Source organism: Tetrahymena thermophila (genome assembly GCF_000189635.1).
Source record: "Tetrahymena thermophila SB210 genomic scaffold scf_8254654, whole genome shotgun sequence".
Classification (NCBI taxonomy): domain Eukaryota; phylum Ciliophora; class Oligohymenophorea; order Hymenostomatida; family Tetrahymenidae; genus Tetrahymena; species Tetrahymena thermophila.
This window is the reverse complement of record NW_002476422.1, coordinates 145,862-164,820: the sequence shown is the minus strand read 5'-3', so window position 1 is coordinate 164,820 and position 18,959 is coordinate 145,862. Positions and strand designations below refer to the sequence as shown.

Genomic DNA, 18,959 nt, shown 5'->3' with positions numbered 1-18,959 from the left:
ATGATTAGTAAACTAAAAGCAAACAAATTAGAATTTACTTGTTAATTAAAATCAAAATTTATTTTAATAGTTTTTCAATACATCTTGCTCGAATTATTTGATTATTATATTGCTTTAACTATTTTTAAATACAAAGATTTAATATAATGAATGCATTTTAATAATTAAGTTTACTGTATCTAGAGCAATATTGTTTGGAATCAAGGGACTTAGCAGTATAAGGACGATTTGCTTATGATGCATTGTGATTATATTTAACTGTTTTTTTGTAATCTTCTCCATTTTCTCTAGAAGGAGCTCCAATTATAGACCTTTTTACACTAATACTTCTCAATGTTGAGTTGCTTACATGTGATTATTAACGTATACTAGAAGGAGTTTATTTATTACCTTCATAGCCACCAACTTTCTTATTCAACCCATTTAAGGTGCGGTTAAGAAGAGAATTGCTTATACTATTTCTGGGTGAAATGTTAGCTGTATTCTACTTGGGAGTAGTTACGTTTCTGTTATTTTAACAACAATTTCAAATTAATAATATTATGAAACAATATTTTTTTCAATCAATTTTTATTTCAATTTTCAAATAAATCAAAAAATATTTTTTAATTCAAAATTTTATTTTTTTAATAAACTAAAGAACTTTTTTTTTTTGAGTTTTAATAAAATTTTGATTTACTAAAAATAGCATTGTTGCTAACATGAAAATTTTTATAATAAATTACGTAGCGATTTAATTGTGGTTTCTTAAGATATTTTATTTTCTTGTTGAATTTTCTTAAGAAGCTGTTGTGGCTCTCTTTCTTTAAGGAGCAAGTGGTGCAACGTTTGAATTTTTATAAAATGTTTTGCCTTGTAGGTTATTTTCTTAACCAGATACTTGGTTTAAAGTGTTTCCAGTAATTGATCTCTTCTTCGATCCAATTTATGTAGTTTTTGGTCTCTGTTTACCTTCTGCCCCACCTTTTATATTTGGAAGAATATTTTCATCATCATATCCTTATTGGTATTAGTTATTTTTCAGATCAACTCTTTGAATTCTTTATTTTTATGATTAAATTGATTTTTCTGTTTATGGAGAGTTCTGCTTTTTAGTTTAATAAAACAATTTTATAAATCTTGAAAAATTTGTCTTAAATTAAAATATTTATTTTATTACAAACGAGTTATTGGCATAGTTAAGTGGTTACGCCTAATAGCTTTGCCCTCTTAGTCTTTAAGAATAAAGTGAGTTATTTACCGGTGAATCTCCTCCTTAGTAGTTGAGTCTCTCATTTCCATCCACTGGACCTATAAAAACATTATTTTCAAACATTCCTCTCTTTGGAGTATCACCTGGCATGCACATTTCACCTTCACCATGCTAAATACCTCTCTTTACAAATTAATAAAATGTAGATATTTATTTTTAATAATTAATTCAAAAAAAAAATCAATTAATTTGGAGGAAAAGAAGTTTGTTACAAAATAGAGTTAAATTGATAATTATTAAGGATCAATTCTTAACTTACAACAATTTAGTTTTCATTAAGAAATTTAATTAAAAGATCGGATAATTTTTTTCAGTTAAAGAAATATGACAAGGATAAGCGCAATTTAGTTGTTAAATTTAAATTAAGATAATTAATTAATTAATTACTTCCCACATTCCTTTATAATAGGAACCATCTGTCCAATACATTTCTCCATATCCATGTCTCAAGTCTTCAAAATAATGGCCCTTATACACATTCCCTGAAGCCCAAGTAAACACTCCATAACCACACTTTTTATCATTAACATATTCACCCTCATAAGTATCAGAATTACCAGGTCCTCTCTTCCACACTCCGTGACCATCTCTTAACCCATTTCTATTACAAAATTAATTAGTTATTTGAACCAAAAAATGAATATTACTTAAAGTAGCCTTTAAAGAAAGATTAATTAATCCAATAATATTCTCCGTATCCTTCTGGTTTACCATTCACATAATTTCCGATATAAATATCGCCATTAGAAAATTTCTCTGTGCCTTCTCCATGTTTTAAACAACCTTTGAATTATCCTTCATACCTATCACCTATTTTAAAAGAAACATTATATTACTTTAATCTATATCCTGAAATTTTAGGAAAGAGATTTAGAATTTGTTTGGTATTTGATCAACAAGATTTTCAATTAAGTTAGAAAAAGCTTATTTTTTGTCAAATACTAAAAAAAAAACAATTTTAGAGGCATTCATTTTTGCTAATAATAATTTATAAAACTATTTTAAATCCACAAACAAACAAGTAAGATTTCTAAGAGTCCTTAAAGGTTTATCTAAATCTTTAATACAAATATTATAATATATTTTAAATTACCATTGATCCATGTATGTACTCCATAACCGTCTGGCTTACCAAATTTCCACTCACCTATGTATGAGTCATTTTTTGTTCCTCTCCAAATACCACTACCATGCTTCATACCATTTACCCATTGGCCATCGTAAACCTCGCCATTAAAATAAGTGTATGTTCCTATTCCTTCTGGCTTACCATTAACATATTGACCTTCATAAACACTGCAGTTTGGAAATTTTTCGAATCCTCTAAAATTTTGAATTTAAAAACACTTTATTTTTATATGCTAATTAATTAATTTATTCTTACTTGCCATGCTTGAGATCGTTCTCCCACAAACCTTCATAGAGCCTGCCATTATTGTAAATCATCAAACCTTTTTTTAAAAAAAAGTTTTTGTTGATTCCTTTCTGGTTGCTTAAAAATAAAATATTATGAATTTCACACCTTTTCCATGCCTTTTTTAATTCATGTATTATCCAAAGTATATGCTTTATTTATATTTCTTCAACTTTAAAAAGGGATCTGTCATTAACTGCTTAGCATTGAAAACTTCAATATTATGAGGTACGTATATGTTCTCAAAATAATACACTTAATCGCGAGGATTCATTACTAAAATTTTGTTGAAATCTTGAAAATCCTAAAAATAATAAAGAAATCATGATTAGGAAAAGCTTCAAAACCAAAAAAGCTTTATAAATTATGCATTTATTTAATTTAATTAATTAAAATTACAAGTGCATTCATATTAGTTGACATAGATCTTGTATTTTGTTGTGTATTCAAATTCGAAGGGTTTATTGAATGTAGCGGTTAGTGCGTAGAAATATTAGATTCGCTAACCTAATCGCAATCAGGATTGGCAAATTACCTATTTATTATATAAGCTATTAATCTATATGTTGGATAATTTAATCTTAAAATAATATCTACGAGACTAAAGTAAATATAGTTGATTTTTTAAAGGTTATATTTATTTTTAACGCTGATACATGCACTACTGATGATATCTATAAAATAAAAAATGGAATTTTACCTTAAGTCAGATTAGTTTTAGAATTAAGTCATTGGTTAATTAGAAGTAGATTGATGAATCATCATTGGTTAAAGACTTGTAATATTAGAATGAATGGAATGATTGTTCATTTACCCATTCTAAGAAACACTATCAAAATTGCTCTGGTTTTCTAACTAATTATCTATCATCCAAATGCTATTTTATAAACAATTAATTTAATCAATTTGCTTATAAATTTATTAATAATTTAGTCAAGAATATTTACTTATCTATTTTTTAGTTAGTTATGAATAATCATTCATTCAATCAATCAATTAATAGATAGATAGATGTTCTATCTTTTTTGATTTCACTAATTCTTTAATATATCTTTAAAATAAATGGTAAAATGCATATAAAACTCTTACTAAATAATTCTTAGGATCATTAGTATTTACATAAAAAAAATTGAGTATTTCTGGTTTGAAAGCTATTTTGAATAAAACTGTCATTCACAGACATCCATATATATTATCCAGCTTATTTTTTTTACATAGATTCTTATAATTTTTTCTTTGGCGATTGTTAAATATTTTGAATATTTTAATTTTCTTATATAACCATAAATATATATTGATGCTTATTAATTACCATTGGATTAAACATGACTTATATTGTTAATTAATTTAAATGCCTAAATATAATTTAAAGATATCTTCAATCAAAATAAACCATTAAAAATAATTATTAATTTCTTACATATTTTATATATTTTGTTAAACACCAACCAAATTTGTATTATGATATGGGGTTAATTTAATTTATTAACACTAATAAGCAATCAACAATAAAATTTAAATCTAAAATAATCATCAATATATTTTGAGTTTTGAAAATCATTCTCATTCTTGTAAAACAAAATGTATTTAGAATTATTAAAATTTTAAGTTTTTTCAAATTTAAGATATTAAAGTTTTGTTACTTTTTATTACTTTTTATTTGTTGTTATGTATTGCTAAAACAAATTTTTTGTAGTAATATACAAACATATCTTAGTAAAATTTTTTATTTATATGGATTTAATATTTGTTAAAAGTTTTTTAGTAAAATTAAATCATCACAAAAAAAAACTAAAAATAAAAAAAAACTTATTGAATTAATAACCAAAGAATAATTCATTAAATATATACAATATTTATAAAATTTTAATATGTAGTATAACAAAACATTTTCTTAATATCTAAATTAAATAAATCCATTTAATTTAAATTGAAATTCTCTTAAATATTCCAGCTCGTTTCATTTTTTATTAAAAATCTTCACTTTTTTTCAATTTATTTGACAAAAAAATATAATTCAATTAAATAGAAAATTTGAAATTATCAATAAAATATTTAAAAGTATTATATAAAATGAAAAAATATGAAATGAATGAGGTTATTTTTTTTTTTTGATTAAAGAACTTTAAATTAATAAATAATAAAATAAAGAAACGAATTTTATTTAATAATTCACTTCTTAAATAGAATATTATTCGAAGATTCAATAATACTTCTTTATTCTTTAAAAAGGTAATTTGAAAATGAAAGCTGAGTTTAATAGATTGATTTCTACTATTAAAGTTGCGATATATTAGCATTAGAGCCAAAGATTTTGTTGAGTTCGTCTATATTATGTTAAAATCGTTTTAATGATTATGCAAAATTCATTTAATCCTTAAATTATTTAGAGTTTTCTTATAATCCTTATTTTTTTAAGTACTCTGAATAATATGATTAGGACTAGATACATTTTAAAAGTTCTATATGATTATATTACAAAAATTCACTTTCATATTTTGAAAGCTTACCTTTGTAGCGTGGTAATGTATGCTTTTTTTTGTATTAGTTTAGTATATTGAAATCTTCTTATGAAACAAAAGATGGTGTGATACTAAGAAATTTACTTAAAGATATTGCCAGCATTAAACTTGAAGTTAACAAATTTATTAAAATCTATCTGTGTGAAGAGTTTGAATTTATTATCTCGTAAGCTTAAATAATAATAAAAGGTATATCATGGAAAATTATTCTTAAAAAATTGTTAACAATTCTAAGGTTAAACATTTTGTTTTTATAGACAAAAGAATTATTTGGTGAAACAGTAGCAAAAACATCTGAAACAGCCTAAAATTTAGCAGCATTACATATTTCATATAATTCATCTATATTTTAAGTGATTAATTTTGTGGTTCTTCTAACATTAAATAGCTTTGGCATTAAAAAAGGTATTTCTACTAAGGCAATAATTGATATTGCAAAAATTGAAATAGAAAATTATAGGTACTTTTAGCAAGTATAAGTACTGTATAAATAGGCTACGTTACTAAAAAAGTTGAATCTAGACAGTTAACTAAAAATAAATGATATAGCATAATTCATATACCATTAATTTAACCAACTAATATCAATAATAAACTGTTTAACCTGGTTTATCATTTTGTGTGGAAAATTTCTCCTATTTACCATAAAATAAAATTATTAATTTTAAAATATTTTTTAAAGAAAACTTTAAAGTCATTTCAATTTTTATTGAAAATTCAATTTATTTATTTATTGTTCAAAATTTATAAAAATGAAAAAATTTTAAATTTAATCAAATAAAAATCTCTTAGTTTTTCTTAAATAATTTATAAAAGCATTTATTTCATTATAAATACTTTTTTAATATCATTGTGCTTCTTATACAAAAAATTTCTTCGTTAATTTGTATGGAAAATAAATATGATTTTTGTTATTTAAATTTAAAGGGAATGGCTTTTTAAAATAAATATGATTTTTGTTATTTATTTTATTGGAGATGACTTTATAAAATAAATGAGTTGGTTCTTTAAAATTAAGATGAATGAGTAGATTGTTTTTTATTTACTTGCAATTAGTTTTCAATTCAGGTATTAAATGAGACACATACTTCAATTATATATTAAATATGTAGGCTTCATAAATAAGCGTAAAAACTCCGAAAAACGCATAAGTGATGTATGAATACCAGGATATACCTTAGCCGCAGTTGATGTTGTTATATTAAGAAACTAAAAAGATACCAATAACGCAAACAGCAATATAGATTATATAGATTAATAACATTATTGGTTTGAAGCTCTTTTACTTTTTATCAAATAATTGTTCTAACTAAATTACAGAATGGTCAAATTTATACTTTTATGGTTCTAAGTTGAAAATTTAAAAGATATTGTAGCATAACTTTGATAACTTAACTTTAAATCTTTCTTTTAACTACTTGCTGTCATAGCTATTTATAAAAAGCTAATAAAAATAATTAGAAATAAAATTAGCAACAGAAGAGTTCTCAAAGTGTGAAAAATGTATTTCTATATTGGTTTGTGTTGTGAGAGGAGAGTAGTAATTAATGGCATACCAGCTCTTAACAAACTAAATACTTAAATTTGTTAGTTTTATTTTATTCGCAGGTATCATAGTTAAACACTGCAATAAGTCAAGTTCTGAAATATTCAATTTTTAAAGAGTTTCTTGAGAGCAAACTAATCTTATTGGTAGGAAAGCTTATTTTATATTTAATTCTAGCATTTACTTTTAAAGTTTGAATAAAAATTAAATGCTGTTTGTATTTGAATCTAAATCTTGATAATAGAAATCAGGATATTCTTAATAGAAGTATTTATCGTAAGCAAAAATATATTTTGTTTTATCTTACAAAATGCAGTGTTCAATCAGAAATAAGCTAAAATTATCAATGAAATTAGAATATGAATTTGATTTTTCGTTCAAATCATTTTTTTGTATTCTTAAAATTTGTTATGATATAAAGTTAGGCGACATTATAAAAAAGCTATTTTTAAATTAAGGATAAATCATCTGATTTTCACTTTGCAAGAAAAAAATTAATAGCTGCTAATAGCTATTAAACTATTTTTCTTCTTTTACATCCCTCATCCGGATACTTAAGCTTTTAAATATTTATTTATCTTATTCGCTTTCTATTTATAAATTAAATTGTTAAAACTTCATTTTAAACTCAAATCAAAAATAAAATGTCAAATTAATATTTATTTATTTGATTATTAAAATTTCATTTTAAACTCAACCAAAATTCAATAATATTTACTTGATTATCAAAACTTTATTTTAAACTCAAATAAAAAATAAAATTTTAAATAAATAAAAATTCAAATTAATATTTACTTCTTTAACATTTAAAATTTCAAGTTTATAATTGGATAAAAATAAATAATTTATTTGTTTTTAAAAAATTTTCCAAATATTTTCATTCTATTTTAACTCCTTGTTTTAAATTTAAAAATTTAAATAAAAAAATTATTAATATTTTTGATTGAAAAAATTGATTTTTACTTAGAGTTTTTGAAAGGAAATTGATATAGGATTTCTCCATATTAGCACTTAGTTTATAATTTCTAATGCTATTGCAACTTGTATAGAATTAATTTATATCATATTATAATGTTTTAACCTATCGATGATATTTGCTAATGAAATCAAATAGATCACAGTTTGTTTGAAGTAAATTAAGTGTGTTTAATACAAATAGAGGATTTTTGTCAAAAATAGGATTCAAAATATCAATTTAATTTAAATGAGGATTTTTTGAAAAATCTAAAGTTTTTATTTTTTGAGATATTAATGAAAATTTAACACCTTGCAACTTTTAGTATTTCAAATTGCATTCCTAAATTATCAAATGACTTAATGAAGACTAAGTAACCATAAAAATTTCATTTAAAAATGAAAAATTCTTAATTAAATAATTTATGCTTAAATTTAAATAAGAAATATTTTTTGGAAACTTAGAGAAATTTATTTAAGATAATTTTTCTTCAGTTATTTGTAAATTTGATAGGTCAAGTGCTTAGAGATTTAATGCCGTAGAAAATACTTAATTCAGAAAAGAAAGAGATTTCAGATTACAGTTGAAAGAAATATCTAAAACCATTAAATTCTTAAATAAGAATTCAATCCTTAAGTTACTCACAAGCTAATCAGTTAAGTTAGTATTATTTGCTTTAAATACATACAAATTTGAATTATGTTTTAGTTAATTTATGCATTCAATGTTAGTTTAATTTAAATCAAAATTACCAGAAATGTCTAATTCTTTTATTTTACCCTACACAGAGTTTAGAAGCCATTTCTTCTCAATTTTTTACTCGTTGAAAATATAAAACATCTTTTTTTTGATAGCATAAAAACTTTGACTTTCTTTTAAACTTCTTTTTGTATTCAAGTCATAATCTGTTTCTAATGTGAATTAAATCAATGCATTTTCATCATCTATCTCTTCTTATTTATTATTTATACCACCATATTCCAACATAATATCTGACTAACATTAGTCTTATTTCTCGATCATTAGAACATTCATTTGATTTTATATATTTGTTAAAATCACTTCTCCTACATTATTCGGTATTTTTTAAAGCAAATCATCTAAATCTAAATCATAAAAATTTCTCTAATATGAGATTTTAAATGCCTCTAGACTAGGACATCTACTTTGCAAATCGTAAAATTTATGAAATGTTTAATTAATATAATTTTTTGATAAATCCAGATAAGTTAATTTTTGAGATATGTTATTATAGCAAATATTCTAGTTAGTCTCATCAGAAATCTCACAGTAAGATAGATTTATTTTTTATAATTTTTAACATTATAAAAGGATCATATTGATAAAATTATGGCTATTAAAATTATTGAATTAGCAATATAGCTCTAGTAATTAATTACTTAGATGCTTAAATAAATTTTTTCTGCATAAATTAACATCCAAAAGCAAGTTATTAATTTTTAGTACTTTTAGTTTTTTGCATTTTTAAAATACAATTTACAATTTGTCCAAAGAGGGAAATCTGTTGTAAGAAATGTCTAAGAATTCTAAACTTTAGTTAATTAAATTGAAATCACAGCTTCTTTCAGTACTCATATTTGTGTTACTTATATTAAGTTTTAACAAATTAGGTGCATTTTTTAACAATTAATCTATTATTAATATTTAATTATCGCTATTTGAACATCTTAAACCAGAAAATATTAAATCAGTTAAAAACAAAAGAGGTGATTTTATTTAATTTTATTAAAGCTTGTCAAAAAATAAATTAGAACCTGAGAAATCTATTTTTTGTAAAATTTACATTTTTTCAATTAAATGAGAAAGAAAATCAATATTTCTTAATTAATTTTTAATTGTTATTTTCTATTTATAAAATTGCTAACCAATTGATGGTTAATCTTCCAAAAAAGCCTGTTCATTAAAAAAATTTTATACTATAAACTCTAAATCTTGATAGACGTTTTGCTCTGCAACAAAGTATGATGATAATTAACTTCTATCATTAAAATTAGTGATTTAGCTTTCTTAGATGCTAATAAGCCTTTAATTATTATTATATTCTGAATTTTAGTTTTATATTTATATATAGGGGCTATACTTTTTTGTATCATCTGAAAGACTTTTTCTTTTTTCGTTATCTTCCATGTCTTAACAAATAATTTACGAACTCTAAGAGTTTTATATATGCTCTTAGAAAAAAGGGTAAAAATAAAAAGGATGAACATGCTTTGAAAACTCTACATCGCTGGAATAGTTTATCATATTTGAGTTTGAAGATTTTAGTTTCTCAAATTTATCAAAGGAGAAGCTAGGTTCAAAATGCTTTGGATCAAAAATTTCATTTAAATTTATTTAGATTTAATCTGTAATATTTGCAAACTAAAATACATCATGATAATCAATGATTTAATCGCTTTTTTTCACACAATACTTATTTTAGTAATTCAAATAATTAAAAGAGTAGCCAAGCTTTTAGTGTAGATATGACTTGAAATGATCACTTTTTAATTTGACTGGAGCAGTTTTATCAATGTCTAATACTTTAAGGTTTTTCCTTAAATATTCAAAGTTAATTTTTGTTGTATCAATACCTCTTGGTAAATAAATACTTTCCAATTTACTGTTATATTTATAAAAATCTTCAAGAAAAGTAAAGTCAGTCAAGTCTGAATTTGCGCATAAATCCAGAGATTTAATAGATTTAGCAATTTTTTATAGCTGCATGTTATTAATTCTTTTATTATTTATATTACAGTCTCTCAAATGAAGAACTTTTAAATCGCACTTATTAGATATTTTATTTATAATTTAATCAATATTGTGTAACTAAAAATTACCATTTAAAATGATCTTTTTTAAACTATTTGGAGTAAGCTCCATCTTAACGTTTTTGAAATTTTCTTCATTAATGTTGCAGTAACTCAAATTCAGTGTTTTTAAATTTATGCAGATTTCAAAAATTTAATTTAAAAAACTAAAATTTTCTATTTTTCTGTTCCGTGAGAGATTTAACAATTTCAAAGAATGCTTTTATTAAGCTAAATTTAAATTAGCAAGCATAGTTTCTGACATATTGCTTTCAATTAAGCTAAGACATTTAAGTCCATTGTAACAACTTTGATTGTAATTAAAATCTATTTCTGTCTAAATGTTTTTTTATAGTTTTTGTTGAGTTTGATGAAGATAGTGATGATTTTATTGGCTTTAATCAATTACTTTTATATTGTTTAAAACTAGATTGACATAATTTTCATCCTCTATTTTACAATTTAAGTAAAATCTCTTCAGATTTTCAAAACCAGGTAAAGTATCTGTTTGCAAATATTTAGAGTATTACTAAGGTAGTCTCCCAAGCATACTAAAACCTGAAAGACTTAAAGACTCTAGCTGAAAAAAGGTTTGCAGGCCAATTTTTACTAAGATTTAATTGATATTTTATTATTAATTTAAGAAAAGGTGAATCTCCTTTAAAAAATATGGGAAACTAATTTCTTTCATAATGCTAGCTTGTATTTCTTTAAAGATCAAAGTAATAGATGATAAATTGGGAAAACACTAAAATAGCTAGTTTATATATTGAGCACTTTCAACAAATTTTGTTTCTATCTCTAAATGACTTAGAAAAGGAGGGAATATACTCCTATCAAGCTGATCAAACCCTTTCTTTGAAAAATCTAAATTATGAATAACCATTTTAGTTAAATTGAAAGCACTGTGTATAGCTTAGTAAAATTTATTAATGTCTCTATTTTCGCTTAAATTTATTCTAAATTCTTCTAATTCTGTGTTATCTATTTCAATTGTGCTTTATTCATCTGTGAATTTATCATACCATGCAAAACTCTTAACATTTTTTATCTTTTTTATTATTCCATAAAAAACCTGTTTGCCAAAATCATCTTTTAGTCTTTCCATCACCCCAAAGTTGACAATTAAGTTGTCTAAAATTAAATCAGAAGCTACTAAATCTATAATTTATTCTATTGAATTCTCCCTAAAATATGAGCTATTTATAAACATAAATAATTTACAGTAGAAATTCAAGCATTTCAAATCATAAATATAAAGCTAAAGTTTTAATTGATCCCTTTTATCTGAGTTATAATGCTGATCGAAAAATAAGCAGTTTTCTTTATAAATTATATTATATAAATCTGATTTTTCTAGAGTTATTAAATAATCTATATTGTCTTTTATATTTGTAAATCCATGCAAGTAGCTGTATCTAATTTAAAGTTAAGTTATATTATTGAATGCTTGTTTCTTTAAAGCATCTAAACAATATTTTTGTTTCAAGATCTTGTAAGATTTGCAAGATTACAGGCTCTCTTTAAATTTTTACTAAAGCTCATTTTCCTGAACAAATAAAATTAATTTGTAAATCAGAGAATAATTTATCTCATTAATATCATCTTAGAAGAATTGATCTTCAAGGATTCTAATCAAATCACCCTGTATTTATTTAAGCTCTCTAGAATCTGCTCTCGTATTATGAAGATATTTAAAATAGTTTAATGGAATTTTATCTATGCTCTCTTTTTGAATAATTGCTACTTTCTTAGATTGATAATTTGCAATAACATTTTTTATATTATGAGGAAATGATTATTGCTTTAAAAACAACTCTTCTTACATCATTATTTAATCTTAAGGCTTGCTTTACACATCTTCAAGACAGAAGCTATATTAGCTAAATTCATAATTTTTTTTGTGATTTATGTCAATCAGAGAATACCTAAACTAGTTTAGTTAAAATACAGGTTCTTCATTTTACCTGTTAAGCAAAAAATCCATTTCTGATGACAAAAAATATGATTTATACAGAATTAAATATTATATTTTTAATTTCTTGATTAAATATCTTAGATGAATTATATTTTATTCTTCAACTACTGAGTTTATGAATGCTAATTCCTTAAGATTTGATAGCTTAGAAATCTTTTTTAAAACGATTTTGAAAACCCTGCTTGGAATTTTTCTATTATCTTTGAACACAACAGATTCTATTGAGTTCTCATTAAGAAGAATCAAATTAAAAAGCTATTCAATCGAAACGGAACTATATAACTGTCTACCCTAAATGATCATCCTTTTATTTTTGAGAGCAAACTTGCTGTATCTTTTGAATATACTCAAGCTTTCCTAGATTTATTTTAATGTATCATCATCCAGCTTTTTTGCCAAATATTGCTCATTTTTATGTTCTCCCCAAATAAGTTCTTTACTAAATTGTTTCATCTTCTTTTAAGAGCCAAACTTTTCTTCAAATTACTTTTTTAAATTAGTTTCATATTTCATGAAAAAGCTGTCTTTTTCACAATTAAAGATTCGAATCAGATTTCTATGTTATTAATTAAGTATTTTAATAAAAAAATGATTAAAAAAAATAAATTTAATACTCTTTTTCTTCAAATGTTGCATTATCTGTTTGAATTGATTTTAATTCAATATTCTTAAACTCATCTAATTTATCATTTATTTATATATTTTATAATTATTTATATTTTAAATCAATATCTATTTGATAAATCTAAGGTAGCTAATATGATTCAATCATGTGAGCTAAGTTAAGTTCTAAAAGCATCCTTCTATTGCTAACTTAATTTCTATTCTAATTTGCATCATAATCTAATAGAAAGAATAGACATTTATCTAAAATAATATGTCTTAAAGAGCTTCTATTCTCTTTAATTAGATATTTAAGAGTAAATATATTTACATTACAATTTTTTAAATGTATTTTCTCCTAGCCATCTTACTCCTACTAATCTATCCTAACCTAACTCAAATTTATAACAGAAGAATACCTTTGAATATTTTAACTATTCTAAATCAAATTTAGTTGCAGTCGTTTTAGTTAAACAAATGATACAACTTGATTTTCAAAACTTAATATTCCATTTTTAATTCCTTTATTATTATTTGAAGTCAATTAACCCATAGGATAATTTGAATAAAAGATAATACCTCTATTATTTCTACAAAATGTAATAAAAAGTATATATTTAAGCGAAAATGTTAATTTGAAGTGTCTGTATTTTAAACACTTTTTAAAGTTTAGATTATTGAATAAACTTAATAATAATAATAATAATTTAAAAAACCTTTTATTGAAATATAATCTTTTTATTTTAATTTCTTATCTTCATATTATTTTTGTTTAAAAAATTTAAATATATTTTATTGTAAATTTTAAATGTAAAAGAAAATATTTTTTTTATTTAAATTAAAAATAAAATGAAAAATTATTTTAACAAATGATGAAGTTTAACTTTTTTTTACAAAGAGCTTGAAAATTTACTTTGAAATTAAAATATCCATAATTTTTTAATTTAAGACAAAGTAATAATTTTAATGTAAAAAGTTTAGTTAAAATTTAAAATTAGAATTTTGTGAAGCTTTAAAATATTTACTGAGCTCCTTAATATGAATCTATGAGGTATATTTATATTTATTGAGATGCTTTCTCTCACACATAAAAATATTGAATTCTAAATTTTGATATGGAAGTGTTCATAATTAATATTTTTTAAAATAGTAAGTTTGAATATTTTAAATTAATTTTTAATAAATATTTAATTGTAAATAATTTAAACTATTGTATAGCAATATAATTTAATTATCAAATTATAAAACACAAACTAAATTATTTATTTTATAACTTTTTGCATTTAAAATATCATACTTGAAAAACAATAAGCTGTAATACCACTAATGTTTTCTATACAATTATCATATAAATAAAGATATATTAATAATATATGTAATATCTTTTAAAGTTTAATATTTATCAATGTATTAAAAATTGTTTATTATTAAACTAATTTTAAATAAAATAAATTTTTTATTTTAAATTTATAAATAGTTTTTATCAATAAAAATTGATTAATCAACCCTAAAAATAAAATAAAATCCAGAAAATTATATGTTAAATTATTTTATGAATTATAATATTTGAAGATATAAATAAATATTTTAAATTGAAAATTAAGTTATCAAAAAAAATATAGCAAATTTTATATAAGGCTATTATTAAGAAGAATGCCAAAATGTTAAATACTTTTTAAAGTACTCTAAAAAGTAGGCGTTAGAATTGGTTTAAACTCAACAAAAATTAAATTTTCTTATTACTTAGAGTTTTTCTTAATAAGATATATTGCTAATTCTAAACTGACAATAATTTAATTTATTAATTAATTAAAAAACAAAATAAGTCTTATACACTAATACATTGTTCTTGCTTAGTAAGCTTGAAATATAAACCACTAGAAGCATAAAACATATTCATAACAAATCTTAAAGATTAAATACTCTAAAAATTATTTTAAAGACATTGAATTAGTTTCAAAATTTTTGATATGTCACAAAACGTTGTGAATTTCTCAGATCTAAATGAGAATGAATAATAAAAATACATTGAATTTTTTTTGCAGAATAAATTTATTTTTACTGAAGATTAGGCAGGGGAAACTTTCAATGCTACAATTAAAATAAATATGAATTAAAATGAAGCATCTTCTTAAAATACTTCTTCTGCTCCTTAGTAAAATAATATTCAAAAGACACTTAATTCAGAATAAGAGAAATAAGTATTAATAAGCACTAAAGAAAACAATGAATAATAAAAGTAAATAAGGAGCAGTTTTGGAACAAAATTGGACATAAAAAAAGCATAAAATTAATCTAAAGAAAACTCAGAGGCTATCAGCTAAAGAAAATCAACCACAAAGGTTAACAATCGTTACAGTAAGTCTCCAATTTAAAAAAAGATTCCTACAATTCAATAATAACAGCCAGTTTTAACAAATATAACGAACAAATTAACAAAATAATAATCATAATAAATAAATTCTTCACAGCAGCTCAGAGAAAGCCTGAGCAAAACAAAATTAACACAAAGCACAGCTTAGGACAATTAATATAAATAGATCAAAAAATCTTAAGAATCTGAAAACATTGAAAATGGGTAAAAAAAAACTGAAATTTTAGAAAATAAAAAGCAGCAAATACTTGAGAAACTTAAAGCAAAGTTGGAAGAAGCAAATAAGTTAGCAGAATATGAAGAATAATTAAAGTAATAGTAATTATTGAAAGAAATAGCTCCTCTATAGTAATCTCATTAAAATATTAGCAAAAAAGGTGAGTAAGGAGGAGGCTAAGATGTAAAAGGAAAGGATAAAAGAAGCAGCAGTAGTAACAATATAAAGTAATAATAAAATAATCATCATAGTAGAATAAATAAGGAAAATAATAAAGAAATTAATCAAGATGATTAAAGATCTAGAGGAATTTCGTTTGATTTAATGCAAAAAAATAGGGAATTTATTAACAAACTGCAAGAAAAAAATAAATAAAAGCAACAAAAGCCATCAAGAAAGAGTGTTTCTCCAGCAGTAACTGCTCGCAAACAACATTAATAAGAAAACAGTAATAAGGAAGAGTCAAAATTGAATACAAGTAGGAATGGAGCTTAGCGTAGACATTCAAACATCTAGATATCTAATCAAAGAGTTTAAACAAGTAGAGGGAGAAGTAACACTTAAGAGAATAACAGAAGTACTAACTAAATCTAAAATTAAGCATAGCAAGAAAAGATACCTTCAACTTTTGAATAAATAATGTAAAGACAAAGCTAGCTAATTAATAACGTCTGCAATTTAATTCATGATAAAAAGAAGGGTCCTCAATAACCATAAATTAGTTAAAGATAAGGTAATTATAATAAATAAGAAGATGCTTATTAGTAATCAACTTCTCCCAACCGTTCTCCTTCATATATTAATTCTGCTTAAAGCTCTTCTAAATCACATTCTTCTTTGTAAAAATAAACAATGTCTAGCATAGGAAAATAAAACAGTAAAATTTAAAATAATTCAACTAAGTAAGCTGTAAACTCTCCAAATAGTATCAATTCTAACATTTTCAGAAAGTAAACCATCTAGAATGGTTAAAATATATAAGAAATTAATAAAGATCTCAACAATTATTTTGAGTTTAACAGTTTTGGCAGCCCAAATAATTAACACTAAGTTAATTAATAAAATTAGATAGCAGCTGATTAATTAGACAATTAATAAAAATTAGCAGTAAAAAATGCTTTATAGAACCAAGAATTTGTCTAAAATCCTTAAAAAAAATTAAATTTTGAAGATGAAGACGATGATGAATTTAAGCTCTACAATATTGAAACAAAAAGATAAAGAAAATAGGAATAATTAGGAAATTCTATTTAGTCAAGTCGCTCCAACCAAAATAGCAGAGGAAATAATTCACATAAAGGAGGAATTAGTAACGAACATTCTCATATCTCTGATGTATCTGATTACGCAATGAATTAGCTGAATAATTACAACTAGAAAATTATCATCAACAGTAAAAGAACATTAAACGGAACAGAGCAAGAATAAAATGAAGAGAATCAATTTATGCTGACAGAAATCAGAGCATATTCAGACCCCAGCTTAGCCTTAAGACCTACAAAAATGACATTACCTTAGATCTACAAATGTATAGAAGAGTTGTATCAAGCTAAATTTTGTGAAAACACCCTAAGGATGAAGATGAGTTCAAATGGAAGTAGAAAAAATAAATCTAATTAAGGATACAGAAGTGAGTTAAGCATGTAACTAGGAGTTCAACCATACGAAATATCTTTCAGTGAATTCATATATGAATATTACAAAGAAAAATATATCTCCTCAAAGAAAGTAAGTGAGCAACATCTGATAAATTTGATTGTGAGTGTAGAATTTTATATCTAGAATCATTTTAAATACAGTACAAATTAAATACTACCCATTCAGACATTTGCTTCTTTCATACAAAATACCTACCAAGAAGAGGAGCTAATATTTTATCTATTCGTAAGAGAAATGCTATTAAAGTACACCTAAGAAGCATTCGATACAAACAACGTAATTAAATAATTATTTTAAATTAACATAAAAAAGAGTTCAGTTTTTGAATATTTAAAAAAATATATTTTAATTTAACAAACAAATTGAAATCATAACTTCAAAAAAATAATTAAAATATTTATTTCTATTTTTATTTTTTAAAAGCTTTAAAATTAAAATTCTTAAATAAATTTAATTGAAGCTTTTCATAAATTATTTTATCAAAATTAAAAGAAATTTAATTAACAAAATCAAATAAAAATTTACAAATATTAAAAATCAATATTTTATTAACAATCATTTTTTTAAAAAGAAAATTTATGAAACATAAACAATTGAATTAAGTTTAGAAGAATGCTAATAAATTTTAGAATAAGTATATGGTGGAAATGAGCAGAAAATTATTGATAGATTCATGTATCGCTTGACTGATATATTGATGCAACAAAAAGATTCTAATGACTATAACATAAGTGCCACATTTTTTTTGAATCTAGCTTTACAAGATTATATTGAAGGAAAAAACAATAAAATTTACGAATCTGATAGGCAACTAGAGTAAAGAAATAGCTAAAAATAGTAATTTGGTAATAATAATTAAGAAATAAAGTAAAAAGCTGGTACACATGTAGAGACTTTAGAAGACGATTATGATAATTTGCAAAAGTGTAGGAGTAATTAAAATTTAAGTATGAATTCATTTGAAAAGTGGGAGTATACTTTTGAATAGTCCTTTGGTGAAGCACCACATTTGCCTAGTTAATTGCTTGGAACAAATAAAAAATTTAGTTTGTTTACTCCTAAAAATGAGCTTGAAGAAAGAATTTGGGAAAAAATGATTTAAAAAATTAGTGATTTTATTGAGCTTGTTATTAATGATAATTATAATGAATTTTCTATCAAAGAGAAGAAGGTTAAGTTCATATCAGTAGAGAAAATAGTAACCAAAAAAGTTAATAAAATGATGGGAGCACTATTCGATTAAGACAGAGAACGTTGGTTAGAATTACTATGCATAACTCGTCCATCACAAATTTAATTAGAAAATCTCGAAACTATTTTAAATCTTCTTCAAAACCTATAGAAAAAGTAAATTGATGAAATTAATAACAGCGAGATTTCAAATTTCTGTAAAACAATCCTGTAAACAAAGGAACTAAGTAAAGCTATCGGAAAGCTTTTAGTTTGTGTACTGATGCCTGACAACTAGTCTTGAAAAAATAAAATTAATTGAACTTCTAAACAACATGTTTAAATGATAAATCCCTTTAAAGATATTAGTAGGATAAAAGTAAAGAAAATAATATCCACATTGAGCAGAAACTATTAAAAACAAGCACTATTAAATTGATCAAAAGCAAAATTAATAAA

The 18,959-nt window shown here is 23.0% G+C and overlaps 3 protein-coding genes across 3 annotated transcripts; 1 reads left to right on the top strand and 2 right to left on the bottom strand. All coding sequences in view use genetic code 6, as the record gives it.

Moving 5' to 3' along the window:
- Positions 1-74: 74 nt before the first annotated feature.
- TTHERM_00509110 (MORN motif protein) lies at positions 75-3,536 on the bottom strand (the record flags this gene model as incomplete). The annotated part of the gene is made up of 11 exons (XM_001015215.2): positions 75-118; positions 175-506; positions 726-1,087; positions 1,160-1,375; positions 1,640-1,853; positions 1,900-2,062; positions 2,346-2,575; positions 2,637-2,703; positions 2,775-2,970; positions 3,066-3,201; positions 3,367-3,536. The coding sequence occupies 11 exons, from the start codon at positions 3,534-3,536 to the stop codon at positions 75-77; spliced, it is 2,130 nt and encodes a 709-aa protein (XP_001015215.2).
- Positions 3,537-4,838: 1,302 nt separating this feature from the next.
- On the bottom strand, positions 4,839-13,276 carry TTHERM_00509100 (transmembrane protein, putative; the record flags this gene model as incomplete). Its single annotated transcript, XM_001015214.2, has 6 exons — positions 4,839-5,823; positions 6,235-7,324; positions 7,698-7,958; positions 8,331-8,854; positions 9,191-13,033; positions 13,092-13,276. The coding sequence occupies 6 exons, from the start codon at positions 13,274-13,276 to the stop codon at positions 4,839-4,841; spliced, it is 6,888 nt and encodes a 2,295-aa protein (XP_001015214.2).
- A 1,774-nt stretch (positions 13,277-15,050) lies between these two features.
- Positions 15,051-18,804, top strand: TTHERM_00509090 (hypothetical protein; the record flags this gene model as incomplete). Its single annotated transcript, XM_001015213.2, has 2 exons — positions 15,051-17,606; positions 17,902-18,804. The coding sequence occupies 2 exons, from the start codon at positions 15,051-15,053 to the stop codon at positions 18,802-18,804; spliced, it is 3,459 nt and encodes a 1,152-aa protein (XP_001015213.2).
- Positions 18,805-18,959: the final 155 nt, after the last annotated feature.